Source organism: Crocodylus porosus, unplaced genomic scaffold (assembly GCF_001723895.1).
Source record: "Crocodylus porosus isolate Cpor-Errol unplaced genomic scaffold, CroPor_comp1, whole genome shotgun sequence".
NCBI lineage: Eukaryota > Metazoa > Chordata > Crocodylia > Crocodylidae > Crocodylus > Crocodylus porosus.
Window position 1 is genome coordinate 31,368,973 of NW_017728948.1, and position 26,629 is coordinate 31,395,601.

The window sequence follows — 26,629 nt, forward strand, 5'->3', positions numbered from 1 at the left end:
AAGGAAACAGGTGGTAATAAAGAAAATTTTCCCTTTTGTCTTGTATTGGTTAGACAATAGCCAGAAAATATCAGGATGGGTTGGCATGGAAAAAAGTTGGCAAAATTGTAATTTCTGAGTAAGGAATAGGACAATATTCCTTCTATGATTGTCTCTACATTTTATAAAGTTCGTATATGCTTTTTTAGTTGGGTACTACCTATTTTTTTTTTAAATCTTTACCCTGCTTTAAAGACTAGAGGATTACTAGAATATGAACATCATATTCTGCAATTAGTTTGTAGGCATTGCATTGCCATACTTTAAAAGGACACTGGGCCAGATTCCATTGGTTGCAATAGAAATAGTCTGGGTTTTACACCCAGGCTAAATGAGATAAGAATCTGGGTCATTCTGTTTAGGTTGATAATGAACATGAAAGTGCCTGTGCTAGTTATGAACAAAATTGAAATTCTTTTGTTTTCTTGTGTCTTTTCTTTTCCCCCAAAGCCCTTATTGTACATGAGCTTCACTTAGATATGTTTAAATCCCCTGGAAACCATAGCAAAATAGTGCTAGACATCCAATGCCTTTCTTAGGCTTTGCCTCAGACATGAAAAAAGAACAAAATGGCCTGAAAGAGATAAAGAAATTCCTTTTGCTCTGACTTTTCTCAAAGACACAGCAGAAAAGCAGCTAAAAAAGGGTTCTGACAATTCTTTTCCAGGGTTGCTTTGCTTTTGTCTGTTTGAGCAAAAAGCAGATGCAGTCCATCAGCCCACATACTAAAAGTATGGATTAAAATCTCACTGATTTCTGTTAACTGATTCCACCTTCACAGAGACTGCTGCAGGACAGATACCCACATTTTCTCAAAATAAACTGAAAGCTCAAACTAAATCTTTTTAGTGTTTTCTTTTAAATACAGCCATTACCATAGTTGAGTTAGGACTGTTGCAGGGCACCTGCTCTCAAAACCACCTGCTCCCATATTATTTAGATGATACATATGCACCCAACAATAAAGGGTAAAGATACTTTCACATTTTCCTAATTGCACCTTTTCGCATAGAAATTACTTTCAAAGTAGCACAAGTAAGAAATTCCATATTTTTCTTTTGTTAAGAAATCTTGTGGGTGGTATCTTTTATTGGACCAACTCCATGGTTGGTACAGACACAGACAAGCTTTCAGGTATCACAGTACCCTTCTTTAGGCCTCTGGAAGAGAACCAGACATAGCAGAGATAAGTAGCAGAACAAATTCCTGCTTTTGGCTTTTTTTTAAACTTATGATTTAGCTGTGAAAAGAATAGTAGCTGTATATAACAGAAGTAATATAAAGGAAATATATTAATTTAGAACCCCTGCATTCTAGACTTTTTAACTCCCCTCACCAAAGATACAAGCAGTAGTTCACATACATCAGTGCCACATAAACTAACAAGAAACAACAACAACAACAACAACAATAATAATAATAATTTTCATTTGTATTTGAGTACGACTACTACTGATACTGGAAATCAGGTTCCACGTGTAGGGTTCAGGAGATGGATGTGCCGGGGCAAGTTGGGCTATGGATAGACATTACACGTAAACTGGCTTAAGTGATCAGAAGCTGGTTTAAACCAGTAACAGAACATAAGTTCAGCGCACATAAACCAGTTTCAAAATGGCCAAAACAAGTTTGAGATAAACCTGGTTGAATGTAGTATCTGACTTAACTGATTGAGCTTCAACCAGTATCTGCAATGTCTGTCCCAGACCACCCCCTGGTTTAAGTTAAACCAGACTCACCCAGCATCCCAGCATGTTGTCTTGGTTGTGCTCTCTACCTAGCAGAGCAGGGCTGGCCCCACCCCTGTCTCCCTAGCCAGAGAAGGGACAGGTGGGGGCTGGGGGCAGACATGGGCCCCGACAGGAACAGAAAAGAGGTTCATTCCTCCCACTCCCTTCCCTGTCTTACCAGCATGACCCGCATTTCTCCGCTGGCTGCTCCAGCAGTGGGGGAATGGCCAGCCCTGGCACTAGCCTGGAATGAACTGGCCAGGGAGGGAGTTTAATTCCCCCATCCCTACCAGCAGGGACTTGAGCCAGGGTCCACCAGGCACTCCCCGCTCACTGCTACAGCAGCGGGGACATGGCCAGAGGCCAGTTTACATGGCCCCTTAGGCAGGGTGGCCAGGGAGGAGGGTTATTCCTTCCTCTGCCTCTGGGGGACCCTCCCCCCTGCTGCAGGGTCTGCCCACCCTAACCACTGCTGCCACTGCTTGCTTCCTGCACAGGGCAAGCAGCAGGATATGCCACCTCCTTTCCCTTCCAGCAGACCCCAGAGGGAGGGAAGAATAACTCCCCTCCCCGCCCCTTTTCTTAAAGGTCCCTGCTAGCTGGCCTCTGGCTGGGCCCCAAACCCTGCTGCTGGAGAAGTGAGAGGGCAAGGCCCTTGATGGGGGCAGCAGCCCCTGCCATGGTGTCTGAGGAGCATGAGCTTCTTCCCAGTGGGAGTCAGAGATGCCATGGACTTCACAGCATGAGTGGTGGCACTGGGGCTTGGAGGGGGCCATAGACACCCAAACCCCCCAAGTGCTACTGAGGCCACTCCCCCCATACAGTCGATGGCAGCTTTCCCCACCATGCAGTGAAACCTCTGTCAGCAGCGCAGCCCCCCCTGCCAGGAAGAGGTTCATACTCCAGGACACTATAACTGAGGCTGCTGTCCCTGTCACAGTTGTTCCCCCCTCACCATTCCAGCAGCAGGGTGGGGCCTGGCCAGATGCTGGCTGGCATGGCTTCCTTAGGTGAGGTGGCAGGGACTTGAGTTATTACCTCCTACCTATGGCATCTGGTGGAGGGGGCAGGAGGGGGCTCATTCTGTGGCTGCACAGGGAGTGTGCTGTGGCAGTCGGGGTGGTCAGACCCCACTGCTATCCCCCAGGGGCAGAAGGGGGGGACTAACCCCCTTCCCTGCCCTCTCTGCCTCAGGGGGGTATTTCAGCTGGCCTCTGGCCACACCCCTGCTGCTACAGCAGTGAGGGGGGAAGCATCTGGCAGACCTTAGCTTGGGTCTGTGGGACAGAGAGAGGGGAATTATACCACCTCCCTAGCCACTTCACTCCAGGTTACTGTCCAGGCTGGCCACATCCCCCCAGCACTGCTCTGCAGCTGAGGGTGTGTTCTAGTGCCTCCAGCTCCTGGCCTGAGTGACTGCAGGCATGTGCCTGCATTTCTTCAGTCCAGAGGGAATGTCTGTTCCATTGCAAACCGGTCCAATCTAGGCACATTAGACTAACCTGCAAAGATCAAATCAATTCAGGCTTCAGCTTTTTTAATGTCCCTAGCCTTGGTGTCTACATTCCCTTCTACTGTTGGCCAAGGTGCATGATGATCTTCTGTTGCTCATTCTGTTTCCTTCATAGTGGAGTGCTGAGCTCACCTATCCTAAACCCTACCACAGCCAGAGTATTGCATCCAGTTCTGGGTGCCGCACTTCAACAAGGATGTGGAAAAATTTGAGAGTGTCCAGAGAAGAGCCACCCGTATGATCAGAGACTTGCAAGACAAGCCATACGAGGAGAGGCTGAGGGACTTGGGCCTCTTCAGCCTACATAAAAGGAGGCTGAGAGGGGACTTGGTAGCGGCTTACTGCTACATCAGGGAAATGCATCAGGAACTCAGTGAACAGCTATTCACCAGGACACCCCTGGGGAAGACCAGGAGTAACGGATACAAACTCCTGGAAGGCCACTTCAGGCTCAATTCCAGGAAAAACTCCCTCACAGTTAGGGTGTCCAGACTGTGGAATAAATTCCCTCCAGTGGTGGTGCAGTCACTGGAAATCTTCAAAAGGAGACTAAAAAGACCCCAGTTGTCTTTTCCTGCCTAGCAAAGAGGGACTGGACCCGATGATCTACAAGGTTCTTCCAGCCCCTAACAATCTATGAATCTATTAATTTATCATGGGCCATATCCTCCCAGGACATTAAATCCAGCCCAGTAGACTGTATGTGCTGCTTAATGCAGTCCTTGTAGCAAAGTTTAGGATGGCCTAAGTTCCAACTGCCTTTTTCAAATTCACTGTGCAGAACTCTCTTAGGCGATCAATTGTTGTCTATACGTATGACGTGGCTGACCCAGGTCATTTGCATCCATGGTAGCATGGCTTCCATACTTGGCATGGCTGTTAGTCATAGTACCTAGTTGTTGGGATTTTGTCTGACCATTTAATTCCCATGATGCTGTGTAGGTTATGTTGTTGCAGGCAATTAAGTTTTTTCATATGGCAACAGTAAATGGGGGCAGGTCTGTAACTAGTATTGGAGACAAAGGAGCACAAGAGCTTTCTAAACTTGGCATTTTGTAGACACTTTGACCCCTCCGCCCCCACCACATCTTGTCCATAGACTTTACTGTAGGCAACTGAAAGCTGAAGAAACTGACTTTAAGTGTGCTGAAGGTTCTTTGCCAATGCTGGTATCATCGGTAACTATGCTACCTAGGTAGCAAAAGGACTTGACATTGTTTAATTGGTTGCCATTCAATTTTATTTCTGGTGGTAATGAAGGTAATAGGTTTCTGCCAGAAGGTGGTTGGTACAGTTTTCTTTATATTATTACTATGGCCAAAAAGGAATACAGCATGGGCAAAGGAAGTCAGTAAATGGTGCAGGTCATTCTCAGAAAGGGTGACAGATACTGGGTCATCAGCATTCAGTTGATGGGACATTGTCAGGATTTATTTTTGGCCTTGAATCAGTGGATGTTTAGAAGTCTGCCATCAAATCATGTTGCTTGGGTGACACCAATAATGGTAATAAGTGTGGCGACTTCTAGCACTCCAGCCAAGAACAGAGTAAATAATGTAGGAGCAAGCCCACAGCCCTAACACCATGGGCTACAGGAAAGGTGTCAGATGAGTCAGCACCCACTGATACATGGGCCAGCATGTTATCATGTAAGTAACGTATGAGGTTAATTAGTTTGTCTGGGCAGCAAAAATTTGCAAGAAGGCACTAGAAAGCAGAGAGTCCAACAGAGTTGAATGCCTTACTAGAGTCAGGAAATACAAGGTACTGGGATATTTCTTGTTCAGCAGTTTTTTCCTGTAACTGGTTTAGGGTAAATATCATGTCAGCAGTGCTGTGTGATGAATGAAAACCACACTGGGATTTGGGGAGTACATCATCTGCAATAACCTGGAGCCTTTTCAACAACAGTTTACCAAGCATGTTACCAGCAATGGAAAGGAGAGAAATGCCATGATAATTGCTGTAGTCAGGTCTGTCTCCTTTGCACTTGTAGATTGTTACGATTTGGGCATTTTTGAAATCTTGGGGTAAAGCCTCGTGTTCCCAGCAGAAAGTGAATAGACCTAACAAAGCTTTGTGAAGTGTAGGGTGAATGTATTTATGCACTTCAGCAAGTACATCAGGGAATTTCAGTCTTTCCCATACTGTTCTTGATTCCATCAACTGTAGCAGGTAAAGTGCAAAATTATGAAATCAGCATGTAAGGAGAGGAACTTAAACCCTGTGTTTCACACTATGTTTGTCTTGAAGCCATCTTCCCCTAATGTAAAGAAACTAAGTGCACAAGCAAGTAATCTTTATTTAGCTGACATTTGGAGTTGAGAGTCCTAGTTACCTCACAGGACACACAAAGCACCATCTTTCATGTAACTTACATATATTTTAGGTAGCCTCTTAAATGATCGTATTTATTTTGAAAAATGACATCACCAGCACAGCTTGAATTAATGTCTGGAGTTCTAAAATAATAATGACTATTTCTAATGCCCTGGAAAACCTTGAAACCTGCTGTGTATCTAAAAAGCCCAACAAGCCAACAAAGGCATATAGATGAAACTGATGGTAGTACTTACCTCAAAACTCACAGATCCATTGTGATCAGTGTCAAATGCATTAAACAGAAAATGTGCATAAGTTGTGGAATCTAAAATTTAAAAGAGCAAGAATGTTCCTTAGTAAGTGTACTGTTAAAATTACCTACATATCCAACAGCATATTTAATTTAATTTTCTTGAGTGAAAACTTATTGACTCTGGCTGGACTAAATGTTCAGCTCAACCTTAATCAACTTTCCTTTTTTGTGGGGATAAAATTGTATATGCAAATGGTTACACTATTAAAGATGGAGTTCAACTCCTAAAAATCTGGTGGATAATTTCCTTATTTACTCTCTTTATCATTTATAAACTCCACGTATCAGCCACTCTAGTACAATTTTATTGTGTTTCTAGTCATATGCTTGCAGTACTCATGTTACAATACTTCTGAAACAGTCTGTATTGGTCAGGGCAGGTAAGAGGGCTTGATAGGAATTTTCCAACCTGAGCTGAAGAGTAACGTGTTTTCTCTTTCAGTTGCAATGGGGAAATGCCAGTTTTCTCAATGCATTTATTTAATCATTTTTATTTTGAAGGCAAGCAATTTGAAACTGAACTTACCTTGTTCTATAAAAACAGGCATAGGAGATGGTCCTAATGGGCTAGGTTTTGAAAGACATTTAAGTGCCTAAGACCCATTGACTTAATATGGAAGTTAGGTGCCTAGATATCTTTACAAATCTGGGCCTGGTTGTCTGTTGTGATCAGAAAGAACGTAAAAAAATATGACTTTATTCACAAACAAGTGATAAACTTATCAATCAGCTATTTTATGCTCCATGAATATACCAGATATTGGTATATTGTCTCACTTTGAAAGGATAAATGTAGAATGAAATGCAAATGTGTTCAGCCATTAAATCTTTCTATAGGCTCCTCTTCCCATTAGGAAGTGCAGAAACTAAAAAGTGGGGTATATTTTATTTGAAGGCTTTTTATAGTAACTGAACACAAACACTAATGACTTTGTCCTTACAATACCCTTGTGACACAGGAAAATACCTTCTTATAAATATAGAACTAAGGCACAGAGAGCTGTAACCTCATTTTCAGAGACATGCACATTCCTACAGCTCCCAGGAGTTGTAAGTGATGAATATTTATAAAAATCAGGCTACAAGTGACCTGACTTTCCTGAGTCCCAGTCTAGTGCCTACTACAACACAGAGGTGTAACAAATAATTTCTGTGCCTCGGGTCGCAGTGACAGCTGGGCCAGTGGAGACAGCTGTGGAGGAGGGGTGGACAATGGCCTCTACCATTTTTGCAGCCCTTCAAAATCTGTGTCCCAGGATGGTACCCTGCTCACCCCCGCTTAGCTAAGCTACTACCACAGCACTAGCCATCCTCTCTGCACACTTCCATAAGCCACATTCCTCAAAGAGATACGTTGATTATATTTGCGGGCTATGAATTGTTGAGGGAGGGGAAGGATGAGGTGAAAACTACTGTGGGAATTTTTCTAGGTTGGTCGGTGTATTATGTAAAATGAACTCTTATGGTCTGGAATCTTTCCCTCGCATAAACCATACAAATTAATTATAGCCTGAGGCATTACTTACATGCACTGGTTCCCTTCAAAACTGATGAGCCCATTCATACTTTATGTGTTTACATTAGCTATTCCATAGTACTCATTATATTAGCTGAGCGCTTCACAAATCTCAGATAGTTTTAACTTCAGAATATTTTTATGACGAAGAAGTGATATTATCCCCATTTTATAGAGGAGAAACCAAGTCACTGGGTTATTTATGCTACTTGTCCAAGGTTACACAGGCAAAATCAAACATAAACACATCCTGGCTATTGCTTTGGAAAATGTGGTAATCATGCTTAAGGCTGATAAATCCCTGCGTCCTCAGCATGTTACCTTCAGTTCATTAACTCCAGATTGGGATGAGGTGGGCAGGGTTCTTGGGAAAGAAAGAAAATTAGAGAGTTAAGTCTTAGAATGGAGACCTAAGAATAAGCAACCCCAGAGAAGAAGTTTTTGCTGATCCAAACCCAAGACTGAAGGTAAGGTAGGATACCCTGGCTCTTTCCCCGCAGACTACACCTGAGATTCTAGGTATGGGCACATGTAACACTCCACCCTGCTTAAATGTGATTTAAACCTGAAACACAGATGTACAAGATGATTAAATGAGTTTAAAGTAACCTGGAGCAGTTCAAAAGTGTACCTGAAAATCACATTTGGTTTCAGGAAGGAATTTTACCCCATGGTCATATTGTCATGGACTGTAACAATTTTTGTTTTCTTTTGTAATGGGACACATGGTCCTCTTTCTTGGATCTGTGTAATGCTTCCTGTTGTTTTTGTTTAGCCAAATACTAACAAAATATTAAACTTCAACTGAAAATATGTATATCTTTGCTGAACACATGCCTATTATTCAACATAATTCCCTCCTCAGTGCCCTCTTGCCGCTGGTGAGCAAGGGCGTGTAAGCCAAACTTGTCCTTGTTGTTTAGCCATTGATGCCTCGGCTGTCATCCCCAAAATGTTATCTTCATAGTCCCTCCTTCATCCTCTTGGACAAATGGGGAGCACAGTTCATCCAAATAAGATTTCCTCTGTGGTGTGTAGATGAACATTGCTGTGCAGAAGCAGCACCATAGATATATGATTTGGGATCAGGTTTTGGCATGATGTTTTAATTTACAGGCTATGTTCTTCTTTTTCATTTGTGCCATCATATTGATCCTGTATTAATATCATAATAGTGACCCTCCTATACCAGTGGTTCTCAACTTTTAAGTGACATAGGCCTCTAAGTTTACTGTGGCCCCCTTAGGCAAGATGTCAGCAAGAAGACCCTTCATGTCATGGCTTGCTTAGGTACGCTATAAAAATATTGGGGGCATTATTTTCCGACTGACAGTGTTGGGATACAGGCCTTTATTCATCAGTGGAAAAGAACCATGGACAAAAAAGAAGACTATGCTGAAAAACAGCTGTGTGTTCAGTAATGATGTACACATTTTCTGTGTAAGTTGATTATTTTCTTAACAATAATTGGTTGAGAGAAGAAAAAAAAAGAAAGTCTTAATTTCTGACTGGCCCTTGTATATTTAAGCAAGAAACTTGACAATAATTAGGCCTCTATTGTATCAAGCTACTGCCCATCAGGCTGACCATTGACCAATACTCCCTTTTGTTGCTTTTTTATACTCCCCATGTCAGCTGTCTGTCATTATACATCTACTGTGTTTTGATTCTAGGTCCTCTGAAAAAGACCATTTTTGTTCATGACTCAGACTAGGTGCTGGAGTCAGGTTAATAATTTAACTAACAAATTATCCCTTCAGGACAGAAAGAATTGAAAAAAAGGCTGAAATTGTGTGCAGTAGGTGAATTTTAAAATTAAATGAAAGGTTCACTTTAGTTACAATCCAAAAGCTTTTGGTGCTTCTTGGAAGCACTCACAAAAGCTACCCAGTTCTGAGAAATAACCATCTCCTTCACACAGCACCACTCCAACCAGGCCAGAAGTATGACAGAGAAAGTACGTTTTGTAGGCGTTTGGCTTTGGCTGTAGGGTAAATGCATAGCATCTGGCTGAAATTTTCCAACTTCCAAATGGAATTAATTTACAGGCTATGTTCTTCTTTTTCATTTGTGCCATCATATTGATCCTGTATTAATACCATAATAGTGACCCTCCTATACCAGTGGTTCTCAACTTTTAAGTGTCAAGACACCCTTCCGTATCTTTTCTAATTTTAGCAGGGCCCCAGTTGAGAATCACTGAGTTTCATTTAAATTTTTAAAAAGTTAGAGGGGTGCCTTGACACTAAAGAAGGTTGAGAACCATCGATCTATCTGGTGCCTAGTGAGGGCAGCTGGGGCAGGACTTCCCCCTACCATGCCCTGCTCTCTCCAACAATGCCCTCTGCCACTAGTCTGGACCTGGAGGGGCAATGCAGGCCCCTGCCACAAAGGCTGCTCCTCCAGGATCTCATACGCTGGCTAACAGTCATTTACTACTGGTACCCCTCTTGCTGGGCCTGAGAGCAGGAGAGCCAAGGAGGGCATCAGTGGTGGCAGTGCCCAGAAGAGTAGTGGTGGGCACGGCTGGGATAGCTCGAGTGGATGCGGGGCACGAGACAGGGACAGGAAAGCACTTACCTCCTCACATAAAGGATCATCATGTAAAGGCACTCTTAAATGGATCTTGTGTCACTGAGGGTGCTGCAGCAGTCTGGCTGAGAAATATTGCTCTATAGCAGGGCTGTGCAAAATGGCATTGTTCTGTTTTGACTTCAGTTTCGAGGTTTGGACGGAACACAGTTTTGTTTCGAATTTCATTTCTAGTCGAAACAGCCGTTCCATTTTGCTTCATTGAAACAGTGAGGCTGTTTTGACGTTTCACTCAACTATCGGGGTGGGGAAACAAACTCAGCCCGGCTGAGCTGAATTTGTTTCCCCAGCGCGACCATTGGGCTGGGGAAATGAAACTTTCAAAACATTTCAACTAACCTTGTTTTCTTTCAAGCCTGTTTCAAAGCTTTTGTTTCAATTTGATTTCACTGTTTTGAACTCAAAATGAGTCAAAACAGTTTCAACTTGAAACAGCTGGCGAAATTTCACACAGCCCTACTCTATAGTATTTTTTTCTATTTCTCTGCCCATCTCTCTCTCATCCTTTCTATATACCTTCCATGTAATATCAGAATTGGTACTCTGTTCCAAACCAATAAGGGGCATATTTACAGAGCAACAAAAGGTCTCATCACGGAGCAACCTCATCACTGCTCAAGAAGTCCTTTGATGACTCCTGGTAAGTACGCCACTGTCTCCTGGGTACGTGATTTGCATTGCTGTTTCATCAGAACAATAACCTTGAAAAAGTGACCAGATTCAATCAAGGCAAAGCAATCAGCTTCCATTAGGTGAGTCAGTAGTATTTTCCTGTAGAGCTCAATCAAGCATCCCTAAAGCAAGCAAGACTCTCTTTTTGGAAGAGAAAAATGTAAACAACAAACAAGCAATCCCATGGGCTAGAATTTTACTTAAGTATGTACTGCAAGTTCAAGTCTGATGGTAGCATGATTGAGTAAATCAAGTCTCAACTCTTATTACATTAATTTAGTATTATATGAATTCACTGATGTAAAAATAAACTGCAACATTTGAATACTGTCTGTTAAATGCCTTTTCCTGAATAAAAATAGACATACTGTTGAGACGCATCCATCAGTTCTACTAGACAAACTCCCATTTTAATTCATTATTTCCTTTTCTGTTTTAGAATTTTTAAGTTTTGCAAACTCTAACTGGTAAAATTGTAATCCACAAAAAAAATCTGTAAACTAATGAGGGGTCTGGAAGATGCTTTGGAAATTGTCTGGAGTGAATTAAGTTTATTACAGAGTTATGATTAATGTACACTAATTATTTAGTATATTTTCCACTGTCCTGGTATTCATCCCATGAAGCTTTGTTAAGTGTTCCTATTTATTCACTGTGGGGCACTGTGCTTATAATGAATAGAAAAGCGTTAAATAAAAGCATTTTAATTGTTTGCTGTTCTGTTCAGACCATTCATGATCTATACCTATTTTTAATTCTCATCTGTATCATGGTATATTCATTTTAAAAAATTCTGTTGCTTTAAGGTTACTTAAAAATATTCTTCATGTCCCTGTTCTAGAGACTTTGTTCAGGTACAACATCCATTAAGATGACTGAAATTTTGTCTGTACAAAGGCTACAAGGGGAGGTATTTTAATGTTTTAATTAGAGCTACTTAATGTGACTTCTTTCCTACTAAATCTTGAATATTAATCAATGCAGACAGAGCTTGACTTTTTAATGAAATATGGTTTCTCTTCAATACTTCAAAATCATAACTAGCAGGATATGTTAACATTTTGACAAGTTGCAGCAGGGATAGATAAAAAGTCCAAATTTGTTTGAGATTCATACCATGTTTCTTAAATTGTCTTAAACACACTTTCTACTGGGGACAAATACAAATTGTAGCTATTATGCACTGAAGAGTATCCCTTATATTATCCTGAACATCTGATGTTTAGCTAGTGTAAATAATGGTCATAACTGACAGAGTATTTAAAAAATGGATCAGTGGTTCTACTTTTTATCTGTAACCTAAAAGAACAGGTGTCAAGTGCCAAATTATATTAAAGATAGTGTGAAAACATCTTCTGAAATACACAACAAATCTTCCTTTTCCTTTTACAGTGTTTTCCCTGTTTGATAGAACCGATGATCCACAGCCCACTGATGGACTGTGGAGTCAGCAGCATAACAAGGGGTGAGCAAGCAGATCACCAGCCCCTGGCACTGACTTAGAGCAACAGCCAGGTGCAGGCACACCATGTTGCTGCTTCAGCAGGAGAAGCAAGAGCCAAGGAAGGCAGACTGCTCCAACAGCAGCACTGGGGACTTTGGGTCCCTGTGTCAGGTTCCTTCTGCCTTCCATTGTTCAGTGGCACTGGCCCACCCTGCCCCTTGCTGGAGAGGGGTTTGCCCAGGGTACAAACCTTGCAGTGACAACTCCTTGGGCGGCAGATCTGATACAAAAGCAGATTCAATAAGGTGCACTGAGTCAGTAGATCTTCCTAAACATCCGCACAGTACCAGGCAGTTTTATTCTGAGACACTGTTCAGCTCCCTGCATGCTGCCAGCTAAACAGGTAGGAGTAGAGCTGCCATTATGCGGCACTGTGGGTATGTTGGTTAGTTCTTCTGGGAGGCAAAACTATTTAACCAAGACAGCACTCTGCTAACATGGCTATAGTGTTTCTGGTTCAGAAGACAGCACTAGCTTAGGGTGTTGTTACACATTAACTTAAGTATGCATTAAGTGCCCTTAAACCAGGAGTGTCCACCCATTAGGGCAGAGGAACATCCTAAGGGCCCTCTGAACATTTTAGAAATAATCCTCTTCCATGGATAATTATCTGAAACTGGTTTTAGGCACATGTGACAGCTCCACAGGCCCAAAACCAGTTGGAAGCAGTCCTCCGGCATCCCAGGAAGCACCATTCCCAGGCATTCTATCTTCCCTCACAGTGACAGAGGGGGGAACACCTAAAGGTAAGAATCCCCCCTACCCTCCCATTCTGGGTTCTTTCTGGCCTCTTAGGATCCCCCTGCCCCATGTCCCCCCAGTTTATTTGCACTGCTGCCACTATCCAGGGGGAGAAAGCAGAGAGGGGGAACCCTCCTGCCCAGCCATCACCACTACCGCAACCAGGCTGCTACTGCTGTCCAGGCTGAGCCCGGCCCAGGGAAGCAGTCATGCCAGTGGTTTCCTTGCTTGATTGCTCTACTGGGACAGTGCTGGGAGCTGCAGGTAAGCTGGGAGCTGCCAGGGCAGGTGGTGAGTGGGGATCTGGGGTATGGTGAGCCAGCAGTGGTTAGTGGGGAGGGCAGGCATAATGGCATAGCAAGTTCAATTTGGGCTGGTGAGTGGGTGGGCAGTGCAGCAGGTTTGATCCAGGCTGGCAGGGGGTTGGAGGGAGTGGACAGTGCCACCTGCCCAATCTGGAGGGAGTGGGAGGGGTGGTGGAAGGTGCAGAGGGACCACTTTGGTGGAAGAAGCATTTCCTCCCCACCCCGGCCAGATTGAGCTGGTCTCTCTACCTTTTCCCTTTCCTCCACCCCACTGGCCTATATTAGGCACACCCAAATTAGACCTGCCCCCCTGCAGCCTAGATCCCCACTTACCAACCCCATGCCCAGCAGCTTTTGCTTCACCTAGATCTCCCAGTGCTTTCCTGATAGGGCAAGCAGAGAAGAAGAATCCATCTGTCACTGTTGCTGCTCTCTGGCCTGGACTCAGCCTGGAGAGCAGTAGTGGCTCAGCAGCTGTGGCAGTAGCAGGACAGGCAGGTTTCCCTTCCCTTCCCTTCCCTTCCCTTCCCTGCCTGGAACAATGCTGCCAGCCACAGGCGAGCCAGCATGGGCGACTGGTGCCTTCTTAGCCGGGGGGGGGGCACTTCCCCCCACCCAGTGGCCAGTCATTGACCAGGGGGATTCCCTGGTAGCCGATCTACTGACAGGGGTGGGGAGTCCCCTGCAGCTGATCCCGCCAACTGGGGGAGGTCCCCCACGGCCAATCACACCAACTGGGTAGGGTACCCCCACACTTCCAGGCATGCCACTGACACTTCTGGGAGAGAACTTGCACTTCTAGGTGAGCCTCCATGCCCCGGCTGGTGCTCTCAGGGGGGTACCAGTGCTCTAACCTGCCCCCCTGCCTGGGAACACTGGCTGTGAGGGGGTGCACCAGCGCTCTTAGTGGGGTGCATTTGCACCCCCATGCACCCCTTAAGCATCGCCGCTGTTAGCCAGGGTACACAGGAGTCAAGGGTGAGCCATGAAGAGTAGGGGCATAGGGGAGTCCCAAGGGGCAAGGTCGAATTCCCTGGGGTGGGAGGTGCAACAAGAAAACATTGCCTAAGGAGGGGTAAAGTCGCCAAGGACATGTCTGGTCCCCAGAGATTCTGACCATGAAACATTTTTCTGATCTGAGTAGCCATTTTGATAATCAGATAAGACACTAACTACGTAGTGACATGCTATCCAAAATGCTAAATAAAAGATTTAGTAGGACTCTTGGGCTGTACATTCCCCGGTCCCAGTATGGGAGGCCTATTTAAACCTAATTGGCTAAAACTCGGTAGCTGGGCTAGGGAATGCTGAGGCAAGAAACTGAGTTAGAAGGGGTATTGGCAACATTTGAGCAATGGTTAAGGGTTCTTCAAAGTGTCCAGCCCACTGGAGCCCATAACCTCAAATGTCATCATACTTTCCTGAGATGACAGGTGGAGGTCCTCCCCACAGATGTCATGAATATTTCAGGCCATGCCAGTGATTATGCTCTGGTATAGCATGGAGATGAATCTTCAAAGAGGGGAATATGTTGGCTTAAACATGACACTTAAAGGCCTTTGTTTGGGGGAACTGGCTTATAGGTATAGATATTGTAAGGGTTCAAGATGAGCAGCAGGGGTTAAATGGATTTATAAAGAGCTTGGCAGACACACACAGCTTCTCATGGCCCTGAGAGCAGATAGGCTGTCTAGCACAACAAGACCAATGGACAGACACATGCTGAGAATTGGTGGGGGTGGGGGGCATCCCATAACACAAGATCACAGCCTTCAAGGCAGACAGGTTGTATAACACAGCAAGGCCAACAAGGACACATAGTCTAGAAAACAGCCTGGGAACCAAAGGAAGTATGTACCATGCTGTCCCATAACACAAGATAAGTGACACTAGCAACAAGACCTCAGAGAGCAGGGGGGCCTAAGTCCCAGTTTTGGGGAAACAGATCAAATTAGAAGAAGGCCTGGAAAGCTATGTGGATGTGTGACCACAGAGAGACAACCAACCAGAGATAGCCATGGATGAAGAGACATCAGGAGTCATCAAGGGGGAAGGAGAATACAAAAGCAGAGACTTGAGAGTAACAAAGGGTGTCTCCCTTTGTCCTGTCTCTCCCTGTTCCTTTTTGTTCCTCCCTGTCCCCGACCTAGATTCCTCCTTCTTCTCCTCCCTGAGAATGGTCCCCAAGGCTGCCATGAACAGAGGGCATACCAGCAGCCCCACCGGAGCGGTGCTGCAGGCCTCAGCATCCCACCTCCAAACTGCTGACACCTAAGAGACAGAGCCTCAGAGTGGACCCTATACCCTGACCAGATGTACTTTGACTCTGATGACAGCCCTTGAATTGGTAAATATAAAATTGTTTGATTGATTGTATTGTTGCTTTTTTGGTCTTACTCTGTATCACTAAATTCCCCTTTATCAACTGGCAGGTGTTGAGGTCAGTCTGATGGTTGTGTCCACCCAGAACAAAGGTCTAGGTTCCTAAAATCCAGTGTCAACAACCCTGGGGGTGAGGGGCGGGGGTCCCCCATGTACTCCATGGCAGATCTGGAAGTGGACCAGAAATGCTTCTTGTCCACTTCCAGGTCTGCTGCCAAGCGCACAGGAGACCCCACCGCACTCCTGTGGGACACTCCATCTGCCCCACCATCTCAGCATTTGCGAGCCACCTAGTATCTTGAGGCATGTAGAAAAAACATTTAAAGCTGTGTCTATGTCTGAATCATTGAATCCCTCCGAATCGATTCAGAGGGTTCTGATTCAATTCAGAGAGATTAAAGTGTCTCCTGATTCAATATGGATTCGGAGATTTGGCTGCTGAATCAGGCCGAATCTCTGCTAAATCAAATCAGTGACTTACGCTTCGTACAGCCCTACAAGGAATCTCTCATTCTTACTCAAGTAAAGAAGCTTCAGTTGTGTAGGATGAAGAGCTGTAAGCTATCTAATTAGTAATTTAGAATCCATGGGAAGAGGGAAGCAGAGGTTATAAACAGAGGTCCTGGGCTGAGATGTCAGTCTGGCCCTGAGGGAGCACTGCAGAGTGACTGGGTGCTGCAAGCTGTCAACAGTAATGCAGGTGAAGAAAAGGCAGTATGCTAGTGAGACAGAGAGAGGCATGGGCATTAAGTGGCCACCAGAAAGCACCACAGTTATCTTAAAAGGTGGGGTCTTGTTATCACTACTAGTGCATCGTAAAAAGAACCTTTTTTTGGAATGGCTGGAATAGAGGAACCTGTGGGTTCTTGCCTGGTTCTGTAGGTCAAGCAGATCACTTCACAGTTTTTAGACTGGCCTGCAGGATCAAAATATCTAAGAACAGCTATACAAGAAGAATAGTAATTCTGAAAGCACCAGGGACGCTTTTCTGAACTAATGGAAATTATTGAAATAGCCCTGGATGCTGTAATCTTTACCCGAGCAACCCTCTGTGGGAATTCTGCTTATGTGCGAATTGCACTATAAAATCCATCTCTTAAAAACAAATTATAAAATTTAAGTGAATTGAAAATATTCTTTCACAATAAAAAATGAAACTGTGGCGTCAATTTGTACCATACTTGTTCCTCTAGCAATATACTAATATTTAACTCTGCTTAGAAGACTAAAGCTGTAGTAGGTAGTTAAAGAAGAAGAGTTCTCTTTTGTAATACCAGCTATCACCTAATCATTTTAATAACTCCTAATAATTAGGCCAGCAAGCCTGTTAAATATGTGAAGTATGACTGAAAGGAGAAGGAAGATGACATTCTTTAAAATATGTTTCTGGATCATTTATCCATGTGTGGGCCATAAAAAATTAAAAGGGTATTTTAATAAGCTCTTAGGCTGTCGTCTGGTGTGCTTCTGTGGAATTGACTGACATAAAACTGGTTTGAATTTACTACTTTAAAACGAAACAACAACAGGATTATATGAGTGTTTTTTCCCTCTCATATTTGGCTATACAGCTGGCTTGGCTTTTATAAAAGATAAAAAATCGCCAGCCAGAATTTTTAAAAATAACTCTGCATTGTTTTATCTCTGTTTCTGCTGAAGTCAGTGCCACTTTTACCATTCCCTTTAATGTGAGTAGGGTTAGGACAACACTGAATGCTGTTAAAAACCTCATTTATCATTCACTGAAAAAGGAATATCTGTAAACCAAGAATGACAGGCAGACAGATCACTATTCTTATCTTGTTAATAAAGCCAGTGAATTTATTAAGGTACTCGGCAAGGTTGTCTTGGCTTTTTTTTGCCAACACTAAAACTAAAACTAATCTTGGCATCTCTAAAACAGAAGATGATCCAATGTATTAGAATTGGAGATAATGAATGTGAAGACATTCTATGTATGCATACAAATTGTTTGTAGTAGGAATTGTTAGCAAGATTCTAAAAATACTGGATTATGTGCTAATTTAATTCAGACATTCATAACTCAGTTCAGTGTGAAGCACGTGAAACAAAATATAAACAAAGTCAGAACAAATAAGTGATTTTTTCAAAGTTGAGTTATGCTAGTCTAGTCTGGATAATACCTATTTGTTAAAATATCTGAGATAGAAAATTTCTGGTACTTTTCCTCAGATTTTTACCTTGTGTGGTATATTACACTGAGAAAGGTTGCTTTTTACAGACAAGTATAATTTAACTCACTAATTCCCAGCATGGTATAAAACCCTAAATAGATAAATAATTAGCAGGCAACTCAACTTTTCTTACATTTTTATTTTTCCTGTTGATTATCTATGCTTTCTGTGGATTTCAGCAAGGGTAACCCACACTATTCTTTACTATTCTTTTAGGCTTTTATTTAAATAAAATTAATTGGGAGAGTTTTATTGCTGCCAATTACAGTTTTTAAATACAAGTGTAAAGTAACAGCCATTCACAGTTCCATGGAAACATGCTACTCTCCAGAGTTGTAGGAGGAGGTGAAGAGGGATGACTGAATGGAAAATAAGTAAGGAGGGGAGAGGCAGAAAAGAGAAGAAACCCTTAAAAACTAAAGGAAAATCTAAGGTACAGAGGGAAAGTGGCATTAGTCATAAGAGCTTTTACTAACCTGAAAGATAGTGACAACCACAAACTGCTGAATACCACTAGAAATGACTTCGTTGAACACAGAGGATCAGAACAAATCGAGTGAAAACAAAGAAACCCCACAGGTGTAAGTGGGATTTAAGCCATTTACACAAGATCTGAATTTGGCCCACATATTTAAACTACCTCTTGCAGTTTTCAATTCCAGTGTTATAGAATTTTGTAGAGGGGAATGAACACGGACTGGTAAAGACATACCAATATACAAAGCTTCAAGAAGAGGTGCTCAACCTCCAGCCTGTGGGCCAGACCTGGCTAGTAACATTATGTCATTTGCAGGACTCCCTATGGGTCCAGAAATTTAGTGGCAGGGGAGTAGTACATGCTAAATTTCTGGACTTGTGGGGAGCCTTCAGTCTTGAGTGCTGCACTGGGCTCCTGATCCTAGTGTGCAAAGCTGGGTGCAGGTTCTGCTCCAGCCACATGAGGGCATTGCGAGGCCCAATCCTGGTGTGGACCAGGAGGGGGTGGTGCCAGGCTTTGGCACACAGGGACAGGAAAGGGCAGTGCTGGACCCCAGGGTCCTAGTTTGGCACTTGGGGCAGGGAAGGGGCAGTGCCAGGCCCTAAGGCTAGATCTGCCCCATGGACCAGCCCCACACCACTTCTTTGGCCCATAGGGCCAAAAGGTTGAGCACCAACTCTTTAAAGCAAACTGCTTAAAGAGACCTGATTTTAAAAGTTACTCAGTGCCAATCATGTCTTCCTAGCTGCACACTGAGACCTTGTAAATGGCATATCTTTTCATGTTTGTAAACATTTTTATCTACTAACAAGCCTATAAAATGTATATAACATTTTATACAACCATTTTATTATGTTAAACAACAGGGTGATTTATATGGATTACATATTAACAAACACCTTTCTCTGTACATGTTAACAATTCTAATTATGACTGTAGAGTACTCACCTCCCTGTGGAAAAAACTGAGAGTAAATCTCTTTGAAGGTCTCTTCATTAACAATCCCACTGGGACATTCCTAAAGAAATTTGCAGACAAAAAGAATGAGTAACCTGTTCCCTCAGCTCAGTGCAAACAAACTGTATTGATGAGATTGTACAACCAATGATAAATATGATGCATGTAAGGCTGGGATATTAAAATACTGGAAAAAACAGATCCACTTCTTCCATGTTAAAAGAAAGATTAATACATTAAACGTGTATAACTAAAACCGTTTTTAATATCTTCTTATGGGAAGCATTCCCTCTAATCTGCATGGTGTGCATAGCTGCACAGGTGCACTCATGCCACGCTGCCAGGTGCGCCTGCACAGCCATGCACACCACACAGCTTAGAAGGAATGCTGTTTATGGGATGGATGTTCCTCCTGTGAGACACTTCTGTATGCCAGCATCTACATAGCATTGTGTGACTGTTACAAGCAGCACTTATGACTGCTGCAGTCCACTGTTTTACCAATGTAGCTTTTGGGCATAGCCTTCCTCATAGGCAGAACTCATGCTATAAGGAAGCCAGACACAAGCAGCTATGCTGTATTTGAAGTAAGACATATTCCCTTCAAATCTCCCTCAGGGGCTTTGGCTAATCAATGCAAGGCCCCTCAGCAGAGAAGATCCAACTCATTCCCTGAAAAATCTTTTGTCTTCTTTCCTTTTAAGTGTGGAACATGCTAGACAAAGAGGAGAAATGAGTATGAGATGGACTAGAGAACAGGCATATTAGAGAGAAAGGAAGTTGCAGAGGACAAATAGATATCATAAAAGAGGAAAAACAGGAGTTTGAGTTCATAAAAGCGACATTCAGAGACAGAAGAAATGGAAGTGGGGCATAATTTACTGGGTAGTGGAGGAAACTTGAAGCTGCACCAGCCTTTGTTCTATTTGTTGACTTCATTTCCAGTGCAGTGGGATGACATTGGGCAGTGCATTTAGCATCTCAGTACCTTTGCTTCCCCTCCCCAAATTGAGGCTAACAAAGCTAATCCATAATTTGGTAAACTATCTAGAAGTTGGAAGATACCATACAAGTGCAAAGTATTCTAAAAACCCCCCAAACCCCCCAGAACATTGAACACATGAGGTGAGCAAAAGCCCATGGAGACCCTGGTACCTACTTTGGTTGCCGGACCAAGCCCTGAACCATGGGCCAAGTGTATAATCATCACTGAACAGCAAATCACATTACTGCTCTCTTTCTCCTGCTATCCTTTGTTTCTTCTTGTATTCAGTTTTGTATATGTCTACACTCATTCATTAATGACTTTCATGAGGGGGTGGAAAGCTCAATGATTATATTTGCGGATTATACCAAACTGTGGGGAAATGTGAGCACATTGGAGGATAGATTCAGGATCTAGGATGACCCTGACAGACTGGACTATTGGGCGGAACAGAATCAGGTACGATTTAACCAGGATAAGTACAAAGTCCTTCATCTGGGTAGGAAGAACCCTCATCACAACTACACGATGAGTGGTGGTCCACTGGCTGGCACAGCATCTGAATGAGACCTAGTGGTTACAATTGACTGGAAGAGGAATATGAGCCAACTGTACAATGAGGTTGCCAGAAAGGCAAATAAAACTCTGACATGCATCAGCCAATGTGTAGCCAGGAGATCCAGGGGTACGCTCCTTTCTCTTAATTCGGCACTGGTGAGGCCTCAGCTGGAGTCCTGTGTCCAGTTCTGGGCACCACGCTTCAAGAAGCACATTGATAAGCTCAAGAAGGTACAAAGAAGGGCCACCTGCATGGTCAAGTGCATGGAGGATAGGCCCTACAAGGAGAGACTCTGGGAACTGCATCTGTTCAGTTTGAGTAAGAGAAGGCTGAGAAGCTACTTGATAGTTGCCTACAAATACAACAGGGGTGAACACCAAGATCTAGGTGAGCAACTCTCCAGGAAGGCACCTCAAGACCAGTGGGCATAAGCTTATAGAGGGTAAATTCAGGCTAGATATAAGAAAGAATTTTTTCTCCCTAAGGATTGCCAGAATTTGGAACACACACCCTGCAGAGGTGGTGTGGGTCACCATCCTTGGAGTTGTTCAAGAGGCGGCTGGAAAGGCACCTTGTCGAGCTTGTCTGAGCCCAATAACTTCCTGTCCATGGCAGGGGACTGGATTTGATGATCTTACAGGTCCCTTCCGGTCCTTTGATTCTATGATATACAGCAAAATGGCAATGTGACACTAGCATATCCATGCTTTTTAAAACTGTGTCACATGGCTAATAATAGCAAGCACAGGGTCATGGCCTTACAACTGAAGTAGGTAGCAGGGTTCCTATGGCCTTTCACTGGTTACTAGGTTATGCCACTACATCCCTGATGCCCTCTTATTCCTCTAATATACCTAAGGTACATCAGTGGCATCTTCATTGTATGGACACATGGGAAGGAATGTCTAGAGAAATTTCACCAGGCCTTTAACAACGTACATCCTTCTGTCTAACTAACTGTAGAATACTTCACCCAGAAAATTCATTTCCTAGACACTATGGTGAAGATCTACAGTGGCCACTTTGTATTGGAAACCCATCAGGCACCACAGCTATGTTCATCTACATCCATCCATCATCTACAGCCAAGCTGTACATTACAACAATATCTGCTCTGATCTCACTGACTAGGATACACACCTTAAATCTCTGGAGCAGGGAATCCTACAATTACAATACAATCCCCAAAACTGTAGCCACTCAAATCAACAAAGCCCAACTCAGACCTCACTCCAAGCTACTACAATACTAACCCTGAGATGAAGACAACAGAAAGTCTCTTGTTGCCTAGATTTCCCACCTAGACCACATCATTAGACACATCATTAATGACCTCCACCCCTCCTGAAAAAGGGTGACCATCTCAAGGTAGCCATGGGCAATAAACCTGTCCTGGCTTGTGGACAGGTTGAGTCCCCAACCTCAAATGGCATCTCTCAAGCAACAGGCTATTCTTTTATACTTGATGAGGCACAAGGCCTTGCAAAAGACCCAGGTATAAGCTGTGTCCTCTCATTATTTTAAACCACACCATCATTGATACAAGTAACATGGATAACATTCAAGTTTCATTCACTTGCACCTCTGTACATGTCATTTATGCTGTCACATGCTTATAAGGCCCCTCTGCTGTCTACATTGGACAGACAGGGCAATCCCCATGTAAAAGAATAAATCAACCCTGATCTGACATCAATCTCAAAAAGACACAAAAGCCAGTAGCACAGGGGTAGCAATTATTTCAGGTGGAGGGCCGCTTACTGAGTTTTGGCAAGCTGTTGAGGGCCACATTGGTAGCCCTGACCCTTGGCAGGTACCCTGCCTCCTGGTCCCCATTTTATGACCAGATGTCCCACCCCCTTTAACCCCCAATCTTTGCCACCAGAAGTCCCTCTCCTTGCCCCCAGAAATACTTCTTTCAGCAAGTGGTTTTGCCATCTCAGAACCAGAAAACTACCAAATTATATTCTAAAAATTGAACATCTACAATATTCATTAATTTGATTTCAAAAAAAATATTTTTGTCCCGATTTACATGTGTTGTGTAGTGTACATAGAGGTGATTTCACAATAGCTTAAAATGAAGTCTTACTCTTGTACATTTTGGGGGTGGGGGACATAGGTACAGGTTCATTGGGGGGCTCTTAGTGTGTGGGGTATGTGGGGACAGGTATGGATGTGGGATGAGGGAGCATGTGGGTGTGGGTGTGGTTATGTGGGGTGTGGGTGGGTATGGGGTTTGTGGGGGATTGTGTGTGGGGGGAGGGTGGCTGGGGTGTAAGGGGATGTGGGTGTGGGGGTCTGCATGTGTGGCTGTGTGAGAGGGAGTGTGGGTACATGTGTATGGTTGGGTGCAGGTGTGGGACTTGTCTTTGAATACATGCACACACATATACACAGAGTCTCTCCCACCCTCATTGCTCTCTCTGTCTCTCTCTGTCTCTCACCCTCCCTCATTGTAGGTACATGCATGCATGCACAGACATACACATACACACACACACACACACACACACACACACACACAAACACCCTCCCACTCCTGGCCCCGGTGTAGTGGCACAGCTCCATGCTCCATGCTCCCACAGTCCAGCGATGTAGCCAAGGCCATGTGGTGCTGGAGCAGACACTCAGGGAAGCAGTGAAAGCTGGGGCAGGCAGAGGCTTCCAGTAGGAGAAGAACGGTGGGGAGGTGGGGCCAGGCTGGCCTTGTTGGTGAATCCTGCTGGCTTCCCCTGGGTTCTACTGCCCCTGGCTCCTGTCATCTTTGACAGGCAGCCAGGAGCAGATAAATATACATTTTCTAAATTTTTAGGGGCTCACAGGCCAGATAGAATGGCCTGATGGGCCATATTTTGCCAATGTCTGATGTAGCAGGACACTTTAACTTTCTTGGACATTCCATGGCTAACCTCAGAGTAGCACATAGCAAAACTTTAAAAGCTCACACAAATGCAAACACAAAAATCACCCATAGACTGGATCTTGGTTAAGTATGATCTAAACAAGGATTACAGGTTTGTGTCCCATAACTTGGGTTAATTTTTTTGACACTTTGTCTCTTTGGGTTTATTACTTGCTTGCATATCCCAGCACTACTGTTGTGTATGCAAACACTTTTAATTTGTGATGAAGGAAAATGAAATCTGAAACCAAGGATCGTTATTGCATTTATCTTTTAAAACTAACAAAAATAAATTACAGTGAATATTTTTTTTCAGGTTGAGTGAGGGACTTCTATTAACTATTCTGTTGCCTCAAGGGCTTTCTTTTCACCCTGTGATGGTATAACTTACACTGTTTCTATACATGCTTCAAGAAGAATAATACAAGTGGTCTAATATGAATAAGAATGTGATGATCAACTGAGTTAAAATTTCTAGATCAGCAAAAGAAGCAGTGCATTCTTTTTGCATTGCTTGGAATTTTCTTCAAGCAAGAAATTGTCAGCATTTTGGGTGTATCAAGAACAGAAACTGCATCTATACTTACATAACGGGAAGATTTTTCAGGGTTTTTTGCAGTTAATGTTACGCCACAAAATGAGTGACAAGAGTACAGCTAGGATCATCTACTGTTATGGCTCACTGACATGTAGGCTGAACCCTCTCTATTTTCTGTGGTTCTTTGTTAAAGACATCCTAAATACGTGCATTTAATGAAAAGTGTGCCCCACTTTTTTGGTAGGTCACAAAGTCACAGGAAGTATTAATATCTCCAACTATATCAGTCCTTAGGCTGGATTTTAGTTTATGAATAAAACTACAGTTTCCAATTTGTATTTAACTGTAAATATTGATTACAAATACAGTTTTTCAGAGAGGAGGGGAATCAAATGTACCCTGAAAAAACTGGAGTTATTTTTTCAGGATTTTTTTTGTGAGCTCAGTGTAAGCTCTCAATTGCCCTGTATAATGCTTTTGGTGAATTACCACAGATAACACAATCTATTAAAACCTTATCTAAAATTGATGCTTTGCTCTGACATTTAATGAATTATCATTTTAGCAGACTGTTTGAGAGAAATGTGGTTTGAAAAACCCACTTTTACAAAATTGTATAGCAGTAGAGCCAGAAATGACCACTTGGGTCATCCAACCTGACCCTCTATATTTTGCTGGGCTCTTCACTATATCATTGCTGCTAATGTCTTTTTTCTTGTGTTCTTGGATATCTGCAATAATGATATCTTCAACGTATCCTTTAAGAGTCTGTTCAACTGGCCAATTATTTTTATTAGGAATGTTCCCCTAATGTCTAGCTTAAATTTTTCCTTCTTATCTTGAGGCTCCTGCTTCTTCTTTGAACTCCTCTGAAACTCTGGAGAGTTCTCTTAATTATTTTAGAGCCAATGGTCACTTGCTGCTTTAGTCCTCTCTTTGTTAGACTTTCCATATAACTCTGTTGTTTTGAGAAGGGGGAAGGAAGTTATCAGTAAGATGTTAATAAAACCCTTGTTCATTATTGCAACCTTAAATAGTTAAGTGTTGGCCAGGATTTTGTGTCAAGTTATCACTGATTAACTACCACTGCACCATAACAACCAGAATTAAAAATCCCTTTAACCTCCTTTTAAGCACTAGGAAGGAAACTTAATGAAGAAATTGAAACTTAGAGAACTTTTTTAAACAGTTCCCTGTATTCCATTTTTCTTTAGCTGTATGTAGTTTTACCTGATAATCAGAAACTGCTGTTTGACAGTCTTTCAAAACTGTATTAAAAATCTATTAGCTGTTCTTTTTGGGGAAAAAAGAAAAAATTAATTTTGTAGTCCAGTCCTCTTTCTTTTAAACGAAAACTAGAGAAAGGGGAAATGAAAAGAAGTAAAGGGGAGATAGGAAAAAGGAGAAATAAAGAGTGAAAGGAAAATGTTATACTAGGATAGAGTAATAGGAAGAAGCTAGGGTTCATATCTCTAGCTTCTGTTTAACGTTGTAAACAATTTATATTACAGGCTGAGTCAGTCCTTCATAGCTAGGACAACTGAGATAAATACATCTCTGTATCACAGCTCTTCCTGTCTTTCCTCATTGGCCTTCTTCACCAACCTTTATATAATTTTGTTTCTTCTCTTTTGTTTCAGGTACCTGCTCATGTCTATTTACTCAGTAATGACTCTCAAATTCTTTGTCTGATTATAGCCCTTTGCGTATGCCTTAACTATAAATAAACTTTACTTATGCTATAATCAAAAAGTATAAAGGAAAAATACCTGCATAATATTGAAACAATTTGTATTGTGTATGCTTTAATACTGACGTTTTCTTTAAATAATGATTTTGTTTCTTTGGATATAATCCAGGGGTGGGCAACTATTAAGGCTGCTGCTGGAGGGCCGCTTAACAAGTGCTGAGTTTTGGTAAGATGTCGAGCGCCGTGAAGATAGCCCCGCCCCTTGACAGGTGCTCCGCCCCCAGGCCACCATCTTGGGACTGGAAGTCCTGCCCCTAGCCCCTGACCTTTGCCACCAGAAGTCCCTTCCCCTTGGCCATCAGAAGTCCCTTCCCTTGCCCCTGAGAATACTCTTTTTGGGAGGGGAGGGTTGCCATTTTGTAACCAGAAAAAAAAAATTATATGCTAAAAGTCAAACAGCGACTATTACATATTTTAATTTTATTGCAAAAAATATTTTTGTCATGATTTGTGTTTCTATAATGTATGTAGAAATAATTATATAATACCTCAAAAGTAAAGTTTTACTCTTGTATATTGTGTGTGGGTTGGGGGGGCGGGCAGTGATTGGGGATGTGTATACAGTGGGGTGTGGGCAAGTGTGTGTGTGTATGGTGGGGTGTAGGGGTTGGGGTGTGGCTGGGTGTGGGGGGG

General features: G+C 43.0%; 1 protein-coding gene across 1 annotated transcript in view; it reads right to left on the reverse strand.

Annotated features, from left to right (window-relative positions):
* The window catches only part of KCNIP4 (potassium voltage-gated channel interacting protein 4), a 209,213-nt gene that overhangs the window by 21,283 nt on the left and 161,301 nt on the right, over window positions 1–26,629 (reverse strand). Inside the window, exons 3-4 of the mRNA XM_019553043.1 lie at window positions 19,251–19,320; window positions 5,859–5,929 (exon numbers count right to left, since the gene is read on the reverse strand). Coding sequence (XP_019408588.1) covers window positions 5,859–5,929; window positions 19,251–19,320 — 141 coding nt within the window. The remainder of the gene's footprint in view (window positions 1–5,858; window positions 5,930–19,250; window positions 19,321–26,629) is intronic.